Source organism: Numida meleagris, unplaced genomic scaffold (assembly GCF_002078875.1).
Source record: "Numida meleagris isolate 19003 breed g44 Domestic line unplaced genomic scaffold, NumMel1.0 unplaced_Scaffold290, whole genome shotgun sequence".
Classification (NCBI taxonomy): Eukaryota; Metazoa; Chordata; class Aves; order Galliformes; family Numididae; genus Numida; species Numida meleagris.
In genome coordinates this window covers 113,977-130,765 of record NW_018364537.1, presented here as the reverse complement: position 1 = coordinate 130,765, position 16,789 = coordinate 113,977, and the positions used below count along the sequence as shown (strand labels likewise).

General features: G+C 52.1%; 1 protein-coding gene across 22 annotated transcripts in view; it reads right to left on the bottom strand.

The window, feature by feature from the left end:
- SCRIB (scribbled planar cell polarity protein) overlaps nt 1-16,789 on the bottom strand; it is a 102,656-nt gene that overhangs the window by 59,921 nt on the left and 25,946 nt on the right. For 20 of the 22 annotated variants that reach the window (XM_021382802.1, XM_021382780.1, XM_021382784.1 and 17 more), the window contains exons 11-16: nt 15,419-15,585; nt 14,757-14,881; nt 14,148-14,273; nt 13,403-13,636; nt 12,625-12,942; nt 10,655-10,717 (exon numbers count right to left, since the gene is read on the bottom strand). In XM_021382802.1, coding sequence (XP_021238477.1) covers nt 10,655-10,717; nt 12,625-12,942; nt 13,403-13,636; nt 14,148-14,273; nt 14,757-14,881; nt 15,419-15,585 — 1,033 coding nt within the window. The remainder of the gene's footprint in view (nt 1-10,654; nt 10,718-12,624; nt 12,943-13,402; nt 13,637-14,147; nt 14,274-14,756; nt 14,882-15,418; nt 15,586-16,789) is intronic. The other 2 variants (XM_021382790.1, XM_021382783.1) reach the window with 1 other exon arrangement.

The window sequence follows — 16,789 nt, the reverse complement described above, 5'->3', positions numbered from 1 at the left end:
CCCAGAGCTCCTCATGATGGACTGCAGGTCCTCATGGTGGCCCAGAGCTCCTCATGATGGACTGCAGGTCCTCATGGTGGCCCAGAGCTCCTCATGGCGGCCTGCAGCTCCTGATGATGGACTGCAGGTCCTCATGGTAGCCTGCAGCTCCTGATGATGGACTGCAGGTCCTCAAGGCAGCCCAGAGCCCCTCATGACGGCCTGCAGGTCCTCATGACGGCCTGCAGGTCCTCATGACAAGCTACACCTTCCCCACAGCAGCCTCCAGCCATAGGGCTGCCTCAGAGCTGCTCTGACATTCATAGGCTGTAAATGCAGCCAGCAGCTGTCCAGACTGCAAGGGGTGGCACAGTACCACCTCCGCATCACTCTGTCAGTGACTTCTCTTTCTATTTTTTCTCTTCTTCCATTTTTGCCCTTACCACCCCGGATCCACTGCCATCCAGCAATGGTTCATAGTATCATAGAATTAGCTAGGCTGGAAAAGACCTACAAGATCACCTAGTCCAACCATCCACCTACCACCAATAAGCCCACTAAACCATGGCTCTCAGTGCTATATCTAAACGTTTCTTGACGTTTCATCTCACACTTCACAACAGATCTGTGATATTCCTCACATAGAAACATGCTACTTGTCCGATTCTGACTCCTTGCAGCAGCAGAAAGGGCAAACACCGTCACTAAATGACAACAAATCCAGTGTTTCATCCTAGTTACGTGAGCTCCTCCACGGACATATGGTACTGGGACAGGAGGAAAGGCAAAATGGCAAAAGCTGCCACTTGAGCCTGATGTTGGTATTTCCCTGAACTGCCACCGGAGACCAGGAAAAATCCGTTCATCGTGATTGTACTCGACCCCAGTGAGGCTGCACCTTGAGTGCTGTGTTCAGTTCTGAGCTCCTCACTACAAGAAACATATTAAGGCCCTGGAGCGTGTCCAGAGAAGGGCAGCGGGGCTGTGAAGGGTCAGGAGCACAGTCTATGGGGAGCAGCCAAGCAAGTGGGATGGTTCATCCTGGAGCAGACAAGGCTCAGGGGAGACCTCATTGCTCTCCAGCTTCCTGAAAGGAGGTTGGAGAGGGACGGGGGTTGGCCTCTGCTCCCAGGGAACAGCGACAGGACGAGAAGTGATGGCCTCACATCGCAACCTCACAGGTTGGATAATAGGAGCAATTTATTCTTGGAAAGAGTGGTCATACACTGGTGCCGGTTGCTCAGGGCAGTGGTGGAATCTCTGTCCCTGGAGGTGGTGCAGAGCCACAGAGATGTGGCACTTGGGGACACGGTCAGCGTGCACGGTGGGGAGGGGTTGTGGTTGGACTTGGGGATCTTGGAGGTCCTTTCCAACTTTAATGATTCTATGACTGCACCAAAGCACAAGCCAAGGAAGCAGCTACACTCACCAACTCATTCCTCTGCCTCCTTCAGTCCCATCTGTGTTTCTACCTATACGTCTCTGAGGAACACACTCAAATAAGGACTAGTTCCATTCCCACCTATTGTCCATGGACTCTCTACAGCTATCTTTTAACAGATTCTCCTGATCCAGCTAGATTTTCCAAATCACAGAGAATAAACACGAACTACTGTAAAGAAACAAACGCTGCACTCACGGGCAGGCTTACTTTTCCAGTAGCTACCAGGGATATCTGAACATTGCCCAATAGATCTGGGACAGTACTCAGCACCGTGTCCTACCAACTGCCAATTAAGGGTTTCTACAATGTGCTCTGAGCAGGGGCACAGCACGGACAACCGGACTTTCACTGGTCTCTACTGGCACAGCATGGAGCTGCTGCACTTCAGAGCTGCTGAAAGACCAAGCTGTTTCCCCATGCACACCCAAAGGAGTTGGGTTTAAGGATTTTACTTTGAGAAGGCAGCAGTTTTCTGCATGCACAGACATCTTTTTAGGATATGCACATTTGGAGGCAGGTAAGCGTCTGATTGCTAGAGCTGCACCCCTTGAAGCTTTAAATGGGACTGAATTGACCCCAGTGACACAGAAAAGGCAAACGTACAATGAATTCTTCCCATTTGTATTCGGATAGAAACACGGTGATGCGTACATACCACAAGAACCACACTCCAAAAGGAGCTGAAGAATCCATTAAACGTCACCAATATGGGAAATCCACCTAAAGAGCCAGAAGGACTAAGGAACGTGTACCTAAGAGTCCTGACAACTGGCCAAGATCTCCAATATGCTCACAGAGCTGTTAGAAAATTCTGGAATCCTGACACCCTGAAATAGCATTTATGTTGTGCTGCTGGATGGAAGCTTACATGGGATGATGCCTGCAATTACCTGACAGTCATCTCAGCACCATTTCCAGAGGAGTAATGGAAGAACCAGTACACATGCCTCTTACCACGCAGACAGAAATAACACTCGCGTCAAGCAGTTCAACTTCTTGAAATACCTAATTGTCATAAACAAACAGACAAAAAATCCACCACTGCCACTATTCCATTCCTTGACAGGACACTGAACTTGGCTGATAAAGTAAGAGCACCAATTTAGTAAGCAGACTTTGGCAAACCTTGGCACTTCTTATCACTGGGCGCTCTTCTTGACACCGCAGGGTGTTGGCGTTGCGTGTACATCATACAAGCTGAGAACCAAGCACTGGTCACCAGCGAAGAACCATGAGGAGGGTGAGGTTCTGCGGATTTTATCAGGCCTGATCTTATTTCAAACCCCCAATTAAAAAAAAAATGTTCATTGTGGTGTTTGAGGGGAGGCCAGGATGCTCCAGATTCAGGAGGGGATGGGACAGGACAGAATTTTTAGGTTTTTTTCGTGTCATTAACGATTTGAAATGAAATGATTATTCCAGCAGCAACGAAGGAACTACGGATCCCCAATGAAATTTCAGCTGCAGGCATAAAAGAAATCCTTCTTAATGCAAAGCAACGCTGAATTGCACGATACCACGGAATGTAAACGTGTAAATGAGATTGGAGAAGTGAGACTGGAGTAACGAGACCGTTTCATGGTCAGAAGCTCCACTGTGTCAACACCATTAACAGTCCAGAAATCCTAAATTACAGATTACAAGGACCTGGGACAATAGCAGTAAGGAATCACCGTGTCTTGCTAAAGACTGCACTGCATCATCCCCAAAGGAAATCCCTCATGCTCACCATCAGAGACGTCTTTACACAGACATCACACAAGTCTGCGTGCTTTTCCAGGAACACCTCTACAAAATAGAGGTCCTCACAGAAGAGGTGCACTGGGAGCCAGAGGCTCTGACTCACCAGGAAAGATTAGAAGGAGCTAAATCTGTCTTGGGTAAGCAGTGGCTCGTGAGAACACGTGGACAGGCTGAAAATATCCATGAGCAAATGGAAGGGGAGAGACCGCTGCGTGAGCCGGTGAGAACGAAGCTAAAAATGAACAATGGAAAAAGGAACGTGGAGGAAAGGTCCTGCCCCTGGCAAAGGAGCTGAGCTGAGGCTCTCCTGGCTGCGATGGTGCTCGTTTGGCCTTCAAGAGGTTCTGTTAGTTACAGTCAGCACAGCTGCCCTGCGGTGCTAAGTGCTCAGCCGTGCTCCTGCTCACCCCTTCTCCAAAGAGGCCCCAAGACAAAGGCCCAAATTTCATTAAGTGAAGATGACAGAACGGATGGGATTTCTTAAATATTCCCATCCATGGTGGTCTTGGAACCTTGAATATTAAACCCTCTAGGCACAAACAGGTTGGTCAGTTCTTTCATTAACAAACTCCTGAAGTAAGGATTTAAGAAACTCATCGCAATAGGTACCCAGGTTTGCCACAGCAATGGGAATGTCAGCGGTAAAATACGGGTCCCAGAAGGAACTGGGCTGGCTGCACCACGGAACAGAACAAGACAAAGTCCTTCTGAAAATGAAAATATTCTATTTCCTAGACAAAGAAAACAGTATTGGACAAGTGTACAGAGCACTGAACCACTTCTGGAACTAGAAATAGAGCAAAAGCCTAACACATGTATGTCCTGGGGGTTCAGCTAGAATGAATGACGTTGAGATGCGTTATATTTTTTCCTCTCTTTAGCAGTAAGGGGTTTTTATCCCCACACTCAGCAATTTCTTTTGTGACATAGTCATTCATTTTGTCTCATTTCTGCCTACGAAATCTCACCTTGAAATTCCTTTCAGTCCAATAGTTTCTCCTTGCTTTAAGTACCCACTTTAGCCCATCATTTAATGACAAACTGAAAGATGAAGTACTGGAAAATTAATGAGACTCATCCGCCATCTGTTTCCCTGGCGAGCCTCACACCGAGAACTGTGCTGCGTTTCCATCACGTGCTGCTGAGGACAGACAGCACATGGGGACAGACGGAAAACTGTTTCCTCGCTCACCGCGAAGTAGAGGGGTACAAAGAACAAAACTCACTGAGGACCCAACGCTGAACGCAGGAACAAAAGTGAGGTGGCCACTGAGAGCTTTGGTTCACGGATGGGAAACGAAAGAAAAGCTATGGAACATGGCCTACTGAAGTCCAATCACACTCTGCCATATTATCCACAGCCAGCAAATCCAGAGCAGAACTGGTGTATGAAAAGGCAGTGAGAAAGACATCAAACGGAGAACTGATCTTAGAAGAGAATCTGGCTGCTTTAATCTCGTGCAGCGAAAGCTGGAGTTGTGACTGATGGCCATAAAAGAACAAAAAGCTCGAAGGGTCAGGCAGCAGCAAAGAGGTTTTTCAGGATAAAATTTTAATTAAAACAACTAAAACTAAGGAAGTGCATGTTTAGTTGGAAAGCAAGCTTTCTAATCATTCCAGAATAAGAAATCTGGAGAAGCTTGGCAGTAGGAGAAGCCTGAGCAGAAGGAAACGATCTGCACTTAATAAAAAGCTGATGAAATAGGGTATACTACACAGCTACTGATCTGAAAGATGGGGCAGAGTGCACCCTCAGCAAGATTACAGCCAACACCACGGGGGAGTGGGGGGCACATAAGCGTGCCCTGCTGCCACACAGGGGCCCTGGACAGGCTGAGAAATCACAGAACCATAGAATTAACGAGGTTGGAAGAGGCCTACAAGATCATCCAGTCCAACCATCCACCTACCGCCAATAACCCCGCTAAACCATGGCTCTCAACGCAACGTCTCAACGTTCCTTGAGCACCTCCAGGGATGGTGACTCAACCACCACCCTGGGCAGCCCATCCCAGCGCCTGACCGTTCTTTCAGAAGAGCAGTTATTTCCTAACGTCCAGCCTCATTGGGCTGAAGGAAGCTCACGGAATTCAACAAGGAGCGCAAAGCCTGCGGCTGGGGAGGAGCAACCCCACAGGAGGAGATGCTGGGGCACCTGGCTGGAAAAGGACACGTGGTCCGGGTAGGCCCCAGGCAAGATGTGACCCGGCGATGAGCCCCTACAGCCAGGAAGGCCGATGGTACAGCACGAGGTGACCCTGTCCCTCCACTCAGCACCAGGGAGGCAGCACCTAGAGTGCTGAGATCAGCACTGGGTTCCTAAGTGTAATAAAGACCTGGAGACATGCAGGAGAGAGTCCAGGGCTGCAAAGATGATGAAGGGCCTGGAGTAGCTCTGCTGGGAAGAGAAGCTGAAGGAGATGGGGCTGCTCAGCCCCGAGAAGCAGCAGCTTGGGGGGATCCCAGCAATGCCCACAGAGGATGGAGGAGGCTCTGGTCAGCGGTGCCCAGTACCTGGACAAGAGGCAGCGGCACCAGCTGAGGCACAAGAGACTCCCTCTGCCCACCAGGAAGCACCGCACTGTGCGGGTGGCTGAGCACCAACACGGGCTGCCCAGAGGCTGCAGGGTCTCCTCCTCGGAGATGTTCAGCTGCTGCCGGGACGTGGTGCTGGGTATCCCTGCTCTGGGTATCCCTGGGTTGGGCCTGACGGACCCTGAGGTCCCTGCCAGCCTCAGCCATCAGGGATTGCGATGCTAGTGACTGCAGGAGACTCAACTGGAAGAAATCCTGCAAATCTTAAATTTAGCTCATGGCTCCTGAATTGAACACAGAGGGCTGTTTTTTGTTTGTTTGTTTGTTTTATATGAAGTCTATCTTCCAGAAGGGCCAACCTAGCACAGTTTTGCCTCATTCCAGTTCCTGGATCACAGCCAGAGGTTACAATCCCCATCACAAGGTCTAAAACTATGCTACAAGTTCTCTTTTTTCAGTCAGAAAATGCAGTTCAGTTTGCAAATATGAACCAGCGTTTAAAGGTATGCAACTGCCACGTTTATTTCCACAGAGGTTACTGAAATTTGTTGCTTTGGTGTAACGCTGGGCCTAAGCGGTGAGACTTCTAGCACTGAAATGCATTCTGTTTTCCCATTTCAAAAAGGAAGATCAGATATTGCTCTATTGTTTTCTGGCTTTGTTGTGGTTTTTTGCTTTGTTTCTTTTTCTTTTTTTTTTTTTCTCCTATTGGAGAACCAGAAAAGGAAAACTATTTCTCAACCAGGAAAGGAAAGTCCAGGAGGGTGCACCCCCCCCCAATGAGTGACAGAGCCAGGCAGGCAACAACAGACAAGGAGAAGGCTGAGGTACTCAACAACTTTTTTGCCTCTGTCTTCCCTGATAAATGCTCGCCCCACAGCCCTCAAACACTTGGTTTGGTAGGAGGGGAGGCACTGGAACAGGCTGCCTAGGGATGTGGTTGATGCCCCGTCCCTGGAGACGGATTGCTGGATGAGGCCTGGGCAACCTGGCCCAGCTGTGGTGTCCCTGTTCAGTGCAGGGGAGCTGGACTAGGTGGTCTTCAGAAATCCTTTCCAACTCTAAGGACTCTATGAAAGCAGCCACGTGAGTGTATTGCATTCACGGAGCAGGAAAAGCAGACTGTGCAAGCAGCTCTTCATTTGTGTGGAAAACGATTCCACAGTTTGCTACTTGGACCTTCGGAAACTTCCAGATGAGATAAAATTTGCCATCAGTAAAATAATACGTGATGGTGAATTGCATGGTAGACATGACCAGCATTCCCACTGTGCCTTAATGGACCCAAATGCATCCTGGTTGCCACAGGAGCAGTTCTTCAAAAAAAAAAAAACCAGACAGATGCAGTGCAGATCTGAGGTGATGGCCTCAGATTGTGTCAGTGGAGGTTCAGGTTGGATATTAGGAGAAATTCCTTCTCCAAAGAGTGGGCAGAGAAGGGAACAGCCTGCCCAGGAAGGTGGGGGAACCCGGTGTCCGTGGAGGTGTCGGAGAACCGTGGAGATGTGGTACTTGGGGACATGGTTCAGTGGGCATGGGTTGAAGTTGGTGACCTTGGAGGTCTTCTCCAACCTTCATGATTCTGTGGTTCTCTGAATGCAAAGTAACCTCTCCCTGGAGATGCAACAGCTCCTACCTCCAAATTGCAGGGAGGAGGACAGCTGAAGAAAGGATGCTGAGCCAAAGACGGTCATGAGAACATTGGTATGGCAGGAAATTAAAAGGTGAGCAAATCTGAGCAGAAAACACATCGTATTTTTCCTTGCTCGATGGGATGAAAAAGTGTTAAAAAAAAAATCAGTACAGGGCGTGGAGCGTTGCATCTTTTTCAAACTAGGAGAGGACCGCTCCCTCAAAAAGTATATCCTACTCCCACCAGCTGAGCTCATGCCATGATTTCTTGCATTAAACAAAATAAGTTCAACCATCTTTTCGGGGTTCAGAATTTGCAGATCATACTGTGTGAAAATCAAGTTTTCTGCGTAAGAACTTGAGCGTGATGACGTCCTGATGGGTACACTGGTCCCATCCAGCAAACAAGAGGCTACGACACAGAGGTCCAAGTAGCAAAGGCAGCACCACAGCAGCATCAGGAGGGAAGGAGGGCTGTCCTGAGCAGCTCCCATAGGGTGAGGCTGCTCCAAGAAGATGACCTGACTTGCTCCTGGCTCCAGAGCGACGTAAGAGCAGAGGAAGCTGATGGGATCTTTTCCACCATCCACCAAGGATCTCTGAACCTCTAGGATCAGCCCAGCTTTCTCCTAGTGCCCCCCCAGCACAAGAAGGACATGGAGATGGTGAAGGGGGTCCGGAGGAGGGCCACAAAGATGAACAGAGGATGGAGCACCCCCCCACCCTGCAAGGACAGGCTGAGAGAGATGGGTTTCTTCAGCCTGGAGAAGAGAAGGCTCTGGAAGGACCTTAGAGTGGCCTGCTAGTACCTGCTGGGGGGGGCCTACAGGAAAGCTAGGAGGGACTTTTTATACTGGCACGTAGTGACAGGAGGAGGGGAAATGGTTTTAAGCTGGAAGAGGGGAGATTTAGACTAGACATCAGGAAGAAATTCTTTACTGTGTTTACTGTGAGGGTGGTGAGGCACTGGGACAGGTTGCCCAGCGAGGTTGTGGATGCCCCCCCTCCCTGGAGGGGTTCAAGGCCAGGCTGGATGGGGCTGTGCGCAACCTGTTCTAGAGGGAGGTGTCCCTGCCTACAGCAGGGGGGGGGGATGGAACTGGATGATCTTAAAAGGTTCCTTTCAATCCAAACCATTCTATGATTCTATTGAGGGAAATTACCACTGTCCACTCTCCAAATGGCCTTGTACAGCTGGGAGAACACCTCACAGGAGAAGCAAAAGCATACGAAGCTCCTCAAGCAGCACAAGCTGCCCCTGCAAAGCACCTCTTGGCTCTTATTTTCAGGTGCTCTGTAGAAGACACAAGGGAGGACACCAGCCATTACTGCAGCCAATGCAGCACCAAGCAGAACTCGGGGCTCCGCTTGCACTGCCATCCTCAATTTTCACAGCAGCTCTTTGGGGACTATTTCTTAGAAAACTCACTGAAACCAAGCAAAATTCAGCTGCAACCTCGTGCCTTCAAAGAGCAGTTTGAGACGCTCCTCCACGCCTCCAGCAGCCTCTCTACGATTCAGAAAAAGCCATCTCCATCTGCGCTGCAGAGACTAAACCAAAACACTGGGAATTGAGGCAGCAGTGGAATAGGAATATCAGCCACTCCTGTGCTTCTCCAAAGTTATGCTTTCCTCTGTAGCAGAGTCCCATTTGCCCTAACAGTCAAAGGAGCCGAGGTGCCAGCTGTGCACACTGCACAGGGCTCCCTACCCCTGATGCTGCAGCGCTGATTGAAGTCAGGTAGATGCCTCCAGCTCTGCCAGGCCTTGGCTCGGTATTAGGGTTAAATATTCAACCACAAACAAAACTAAATGTTTTAAGAGCTGCATGAAAATAGGCAAGGATTGTGATCGCAGCACTGTGAGCTTCCAGCCAACCGCTCCCCGAAGCCAGCCTGCTGCGGGGCAGCTTCAACCCCGGCCCACCTGGAGCATCTCCAGCATTTTGTCCTTGGGAGCTGCAGCACCACCTCACACCCTGCGTGGCACCGCACAGCGGGGCCACAGCTCTGTACAAAGCAGGAATGGCACTACACGGACATCGGAACAACGCGGGGCCTCTGACCAGCCGCCCTCCCCAGCGGTCTCCAAGAAGTCCTAGGCACTTCCATCAGATGCAGGCAGAGCACGGGCAGGAGGCAAGGAAGGGGCAGGCAGCGTGCCTCCTGATACAAAGCTGAGGTTTCCCAGGCTGCTGCATATGCAGCAAATTCCACATATTGACCTTGAGGTCTAGCAGAGCTCAACGAGGAACAAGAGCAGTTCCCAAGCAGGGGACCAGGAAGCGCCCGTGCTGAGGTGCTGCCTCTTTACTGGGGACTGCGGAGCTGCACAAAGAGAAATGCAAGAGGTGTGAATGTGGTTTTTTTCCAGCGATCTATGGCTAAAGAGATTAAAAAAAAACCTTCAGGGCACCCAAACAGCGTGCCAGGTTGGGGTCAGCACACGTTTCACTTGAAGCAGAAACGAAGCATCTGATATCTCCCTGCCAAAGCTTTGCTCCAAAACTGAGAAGGAAGAGCCTCCACCTCACACCTGAGGGAGAAGCAGAGAGGCACGTTCATGGTCCGTCAGGCCAGCACGCTCAAGTACTAAATACACGGGTCTGGTGCCACTGTGCTGTCCCCAAGGGAAGCATCCTCCACGCAAGCAGTCCCTCCTGACACAGCGTCTGCCTCTTGCCAGGGGCAGCAGCATTCTGCCCCCAAGAGCTCCCTGCAAAGACTGCCTGCAGAGAGCCACTGTCAAAAGGGATTAAAGCAAGCCTGCTGAAAACTTGTATTAAAAAAAGAGTCCCGAAGCACTGCGTGAGAGCACCCAGCGGTGGGATGTCAGCACGGGCTGCGTACCATGCAAGCCTCATTAAGCAACTCCAGCCCACCTTCCTCACGAGTTCAATTCTCTGCCAGAGCCCAGAGGGTCATCCCCCACTGCACCCAGCAGATCCCGGAGCCCTCCGCTCCTCCTGGGCTACCATCACTCCTGAACACATGTATATATTTGCTTCCACCTCCTTCCTCAGCGCACAGCACATTGGAGCTGAGCCTTCCACCCGTGCCCCCTCTGTTTTTTTCCCCATTTCTCCCATCTCAGTCTTGATCTGCAGCAGCCATTCTCACCTCAGGGATGGAAAGGGAGGGAAAGGAGCAAGGAGAGGAGGAAAGCGGGGGAAGAAACAATCATGGTGTCGGTGATCGGTCAGGTCCAGAAGCCACTTGACCCCAATAGATCAGAGTTCCCCTACAGGGAGCGAGCCTGGGAAGCAAATCAAGCAGACGGAATGATTTTCAGCAGAGTGAGAACAGTGGGAGTGGTACAGACCTCTTCCTCCTCAATGCGAGCAGGTTCAATCAGCAGATTATTGGCTTGATCAAACGACACCCCCTGTTAGGACAGGAACCAGCAAAGAGGCATGCGGATTAGTGGAGCATCAACCAAACCCGCCACCACAACCACAACCACAACCACAACCACCACCACCCAACACGACACAACACAGACGCACACCGCTCTGACGGGGCTGGCCGGGAATCCCGAGCAGGCCCCGCTCGCACGGATCCTCACCGCCACCTCCGAGCGAGGACGGGGACAGGGCTGCTCACAGCGTGCGGCACGCCGGCACGTGTTGGCCAACTGGAAGCTGCCAACCGAAGGCCTGACTTTGTCCGTGCCGACGCGCTGAGGCTGCGGCCGCCGAGTTCCAAGCTGAGCACCATCAGCTGCCTTCACCTCCCAGCCCCGTACAGAGCCACCGGGTGAAGGAGGAAAGAGGGAACAACCCAGGAGAAATGGCACCCAGGTGCCACCTGCTGGCCCACAGAGCGAGGCCGCCCCAAACCCAACTGCACTGCTCCCACCTATCAAGGGAAACGCTTCTGGTGGGACAAAGCATCCAGGGATCCCGCTCCCAAATGCGGGAACGTGCCCTGACAGCCAGCTGTCCTGGTTTAAGGACCTTGCCTCCTGCACGCCCTGGTCCACCTCCTTCCTCAGTGCATGAATCTCCACTGGGACTGAATCCACTGAATCTCCGCTGCTCCCCCACGTCCCTGCTTCTCCATCAGCTCAGGAGGAGAGCTGACACATCTGGAGCGGGCATCCAGACCAGCCCCAGCGAAAGGAGAACTGGGATTCCCAAGCAGAAGGCTGAGCTAGTAACAGACGTGACTTCTTGACAGATACCAAACCCGGGGCCTCGATGCCTACGGAGGTTTTGCCAGCAGCTCAGTGCCTCCCTAGCGCTGAATCCTGGCTTGAAACAAGCTTTTGGGTCAGGGCATCTCCCAGGCATGGCAGGTGTGGATGCAGGGCGCTCAGGACAGCTTCACACGCTCTTAACGGCAGCAGCCACCACGTGTTTTCACTCTGAAGAGCTTCACAAGCAGTAAAGGAAACTGCACACCTCATCCCTAAGGAGCAAACATCAGCTCGGACAGCGAGGCAGAATGCACCGAGGGAAAGGCTCCTAAGGAAACCCGAGCACAGGAACCTTCCCTGTGCAGCCTGAACTCCAGCATGGGGTTGAAATGACCCCAGCACCATCACCAGTTTCAGTAAGAACTGCCCTGACCTCACATCGTGTCCCTCGGAAGCATACCCCGATCACTGCGAGCACCTCCCTCAAGCAGGAATCTCTATGTCCCTCACCAAATAAACACGGTGGTGGCTCATCTGAGCAAAGCCAAGGACCTCTCAACTCAGCAGCCCCCAGCATGGCCAGAAAGGCCCAGCACTGCCTCATGGCAATGGGGAACTCCATAGCAGAAGCTCCCCCAAGTACCACACACGCTTCATTGGACCGCAGCCAGGCACAGGGCAGCACTGAGGAGAAGGTGCTGCTGCCTGCTCTCACACCACAGGAAGAGCTGTGGCATAAAGGCAATGCTAAGCAGCCTGAACCCAAGGCTCGTGGTTAGGTCCATCCAGAGACACAGCTCGTCCTAGTGCAAACCAGGTGCAACGAGAGCAGGTGAGGACACTGAAAGGAACGGAGGAACTGTCAGCAACAAGACAAGAGAACTGCTCTTGCAGCACAGACCGCGGCATCGCACGTAACGGGCAGCGTGCACGCGTGCGGTCGCAGCACCAGGAGTCAGACACAGACAGCACGGCCCAGCTCAGACAACTGCAAAAGCCCCAGAACGAGCTTCAGCTCTCCTTGCCCTCAGCACATCTCCATGGAAGCGCCGGAGCCTGCAGCGTTTTCACTGGTGCCGCATCAACCTGCTTGGCAGTTTGGAGCAGAAGGGAGCTCGGGCAACCCCCGCTCCTCTCCTCCCACAAGACCTCACCTTCACTGAGGGCTGAGCGGACAAAGATCCGTTCTTCCTGTCATCCTCATCCCACGCTTCCTCCTCGTCCTCAGGCTCCGCGTTGTTGTTGCAGCCTCCCAGCTCCTCCTCCTCTTTGGGGACTCCATCGCTGTTCAGCCCCTGCAGGAGTGCTACCACTGCCTCTGGCTTGGGCAGCTTAGTGATCTTGAAGTGTTTCTTATAGTGGGGCGTGTCCTTGCGGATCAGCCTCTGTTTCTCCACCGGGAACGGCCGCTCTTCATCTTCATCTTCATCCTCGCTCCTTATCAGCGTGTCCTCAGCAAAGTGCACAGTGGGCTGCAATGGCAAAAGGCCCAGAAAGGCTGTGAGCCTCAGAAAACAGCCAGATACCTGCTCTCCCCTCCACCACCAGCACAGGCAAAGCCAGCACCTCTGGTTTTGTGCGACACAAGATGCAGAAATACATCTCAGTTTCCCTCTAACCGTTGTTTTCCGCCTCCCTCCATAACAGCACCTGCACCTAGACACATCTGTCAGCTCCATGGGCTGAGGGCACCCAAAACTGTACCCCTGATATTCCCACATTGCCCCTGTCTGGCTCCCATGCACCCTGCCTAGTCCTCAATGAGCCCAGCTACACCAGGACCCCCAGATCTCCGCCTGCAGTCACATAGCACGCCCTTTATTTGCCTCTAGCAATGCCCAAATCACACTGTGCATCCATCCACCACTTTCTCAGGAACTTCCAATCCTCCCAGTTCTTAACAGGCTCCTGCTGCAGTTCCCAGATTCCTACCTCATTGTATTCCACTTCCGCATCTTCATCCTCCTGGACCACCGCTTCCTTATGCTCCTCTTCAGCTCTTGCCTTGGCCTCCTTCTCCAGCTCCTGCATCTCCATCACTTGCCCGTTCGGCCGGCTCCTCTGCCTCTCCTCTCCCTGCTCCTCTGCCCTGAAGTCAGCAGAGACCGTGCTGCTGGAGTGGTGGGAGTCCTCGCTGCGGTTGGAGGTGGCACTCACTCTCTTTTCCTGAGAAGACGACAGGTTGTAAAAGTCAAGATGGAAGCCCAGGCACGAGGTGCTGCAGTTCCAGTGCCAACACAACCATTTTTTTTTTTTCCCTTCAGGCTGCCTGCTGCCTTCTCTGCTGCTTCACCCAGCTCCACCCTTGTCACCATCCATGTGGGCATCTATTGTCAGCGTCACACCTGTGCAGCAATGCACCATCCCCCAGTACTCTGGTCCAGCCTTTATTCAGACAAATCAGTGAGTTCCTCTCCCTGCACTATGACAGAAGTAGCACGCTATCCCCCCCCTTATGCCCTTCTCTGCATCCTGGCTACACCTCCTGCCCCATCTCAGTGGCCCCAGCTGACCCAAGGCAGGTTCCAACCCACGGAATGCAGGCAGCCCATGCTCAGTCTGCTCCCACACCTCCCAAAAGCTTTTTCTGCCAGCTTACAAACACAACCTCCCCGTTCCCCAGGTCTGCTGCACGCTCTCTCTGTGGTTCTATCATTTCTTAGCAAACAGCACTCACTTCTGAGCCGGATGAATTCAGGTCTGTACCAGGTTTTGCAGCACAGACCTCGCTGCGCCGAACTTCGATCACCTTCTTCATAACCTTGAGTTCACTGGGATGAGGGGTTGCTCTGCGCTGTAACCCCTACCAAAGGAGAACACAGAGCATGGGATTCCACAGTGAGAGCAGCCCTAGAAGTGCATAAGTTCAAACCACGCGTGCTATCAGACCACAGGAGCCCCGGTGGTCTGGATGTGACCCCAGCGTCACACAGCAGGACCTGATCTGGGCTTCTCTGCCATTACTGTAGGGCTGGGAAGAGGAAAGAAATGGGAGACAACACCCCAAGCAGCAGCAGAAAAACCATCTCCATGCTGGAAGGACAGATGCAAACACGTTCTGTTTGAAGGATTCAGATTGAGATAATCTCTCTCCACAAGATAAGGAGAAAATACTCTGCAGGAGACTTAAGCCAATACGTATTTGCTGTAAACTGAAACTTTTATCCTTCTCTTTGCATCTGCAGTTAAAGGAAAATCATCTGCCATCCTTTTTGAGTCTGCCTGCAATTAGAACCTTGTGCCCATGTTCCCACGGGAAGATAGCAATCCTCCAGGAGCTCCTCACCCGCCTCTCAGCCCCAGACTCCTCCTCGTCGTCTCCTTTGGGGTCATCCAGGAACTGAATCACGCTGACTCTGTTCAAGTTGGTGTCCGTCCAGCTCTCGTCCACGCTGTTCTGCAGAAGATTCTCTGTGGAGAAAGGCAACAGAGTGGGAGCTACTTTCTGAACACGTAGGGTTGGGGGCTTGGATGAAAGACAGCGCTCAGCCCCATCAGGATGCATCCACCTGCCCACAGCACCAAGCTGCAGAGGGCTCTGAGGACGTCAGCTGCACCCCCAGATCTTTTCACCTCTGTATGGGGCACCCTCCAGAGCCTACTGAAGTTAAGGTGTGAGCCTGAACCCTTAAGAACCAGAGGAAAAGGCCGAATGAAGGCACAGATGAGAAGCACTAACACATATCCACCATCACAACAGGAAGCATACTCATTCAACAGATACAAGCAGAAGATCTACGGGCAAGGCTGCAAGCACTCTCTTGCTTTTTGCAGTCTCTGCCCTGGGAAGTTGGCATCAGCTCATTAGAAGTCGAAGCGTGCTGCAGCCACCGCAGTAACCGAGGACAGTGCAACCAGGCAAAGAGAGGTTTGTGGTCCCTCCTCTCCATCGCTCCCCAGGCTGATGTGCACAGCACTGCAGGAAGCATTCACAGCGTGGTCTCTTACCCAGGCTAGGAGAAGGCTGCTGGGGAAGCAGGTAGCACGTGAGGACTTTTTCTCCCGTCTTCTCGTCGTCTTCCGTCTGGAATTTCAGCATGGGCTGGGACTGGTTTTCTGCCAGCCACAAGGCTTTCAGGTTAAGGTTCGTCAAAGCGAAGGGCAAATTCTGCAGCCTGCAAGAGAAAAGAAGAATGATGGCTAAACTTACTGCTGATGATGAAACTTCCACTCGGCTCCAGGCTGCAGCAGATACGGACAGGGGGGGGGGGGTCACTGTGGGCCCACCACTTCCGTGCACACAGAAGCAGCAATTCATGCTGCACGCGACTCTGCCACAGATTGGACTCTGCAAGCACAAGGAGCTGAAGTCAGTTTTTAGCAGAGGACAGCCCCTTTCTGTTGTTGTTTTGTTTTAAAGGAACGTTATTGAACTCTTCTACCCGCGGCCTCTGAATTCTATGCTTTCTAAATAGCAAAGCCTCGAATCCATTGCACTGCTGCAAAGGGACGTGGCGCTTGGCAGAGATTTCATCTTCCCAAGGCTTGACCGCAGAAACATGCAATGAATCAGATGCAAAGTGGGATGAAAACAGTCTCCGTCCCTGCATCGACTTCAGACCTGCAGTACAAACAACTGCTTGCCCAGGCTGTGCATTGTGCACGTCCACTGCTTGGACTGAGTTTTATTCCATAGATCCTGACAGTCCCAGCAAGACACCTGAACAGCATCGAAAGCACTGGTAAAACCCCAGCCACGCTGCCAAAACAATGGAGAAACTGGTCTGGCACTGAGAAATATTAACCAGGTGTGCCCACTGAGGCTCTCAGCTGCATGTAACCAAGCAAATAGAAACGAGTTTGTACTAGCACAAAACTGACAGAGAGCCCAGCACCCACTGCCAGGGGCTGAAGGCAGAACTTGGCTGGGTGGGAAACAGCCGAGAGCCACTCTCAGGTGTGCATGCTGTGACGAGGACTCCACGTGTGTGCACTCTGAGTGAGGAAGGTCAGTGAGAATACAAAGAGGAGGAGGTACTCTGCTGCTGCTGCACTGAGGAAAGCCCAAGAACAGGCTCCAGAGGCAGCTTTCAGTGCCCCACGCCACAGCAGCATCTCCTGCACGTCGCGAGGCTTTGGCACCGATTACCTGAGCGTCGATGACACAGTGCTTCAGGATTTGGAGGCATGAATACAGGGGACAGGGATTTCCCCAGCTCTTTGTTTCACGCACAGCAAAGCGTCCCCACACATCTGCCCACCCCCAAATCGGTTCTACCTTACGTTCAAGTAACGTGGAGAAGGCTTTAAGCAGGCAAAAAGTTGGAGAGAGACAGTCCCAGAGCCCCAAGCAGCCCCTCCAAACTGCTGATGAGACCA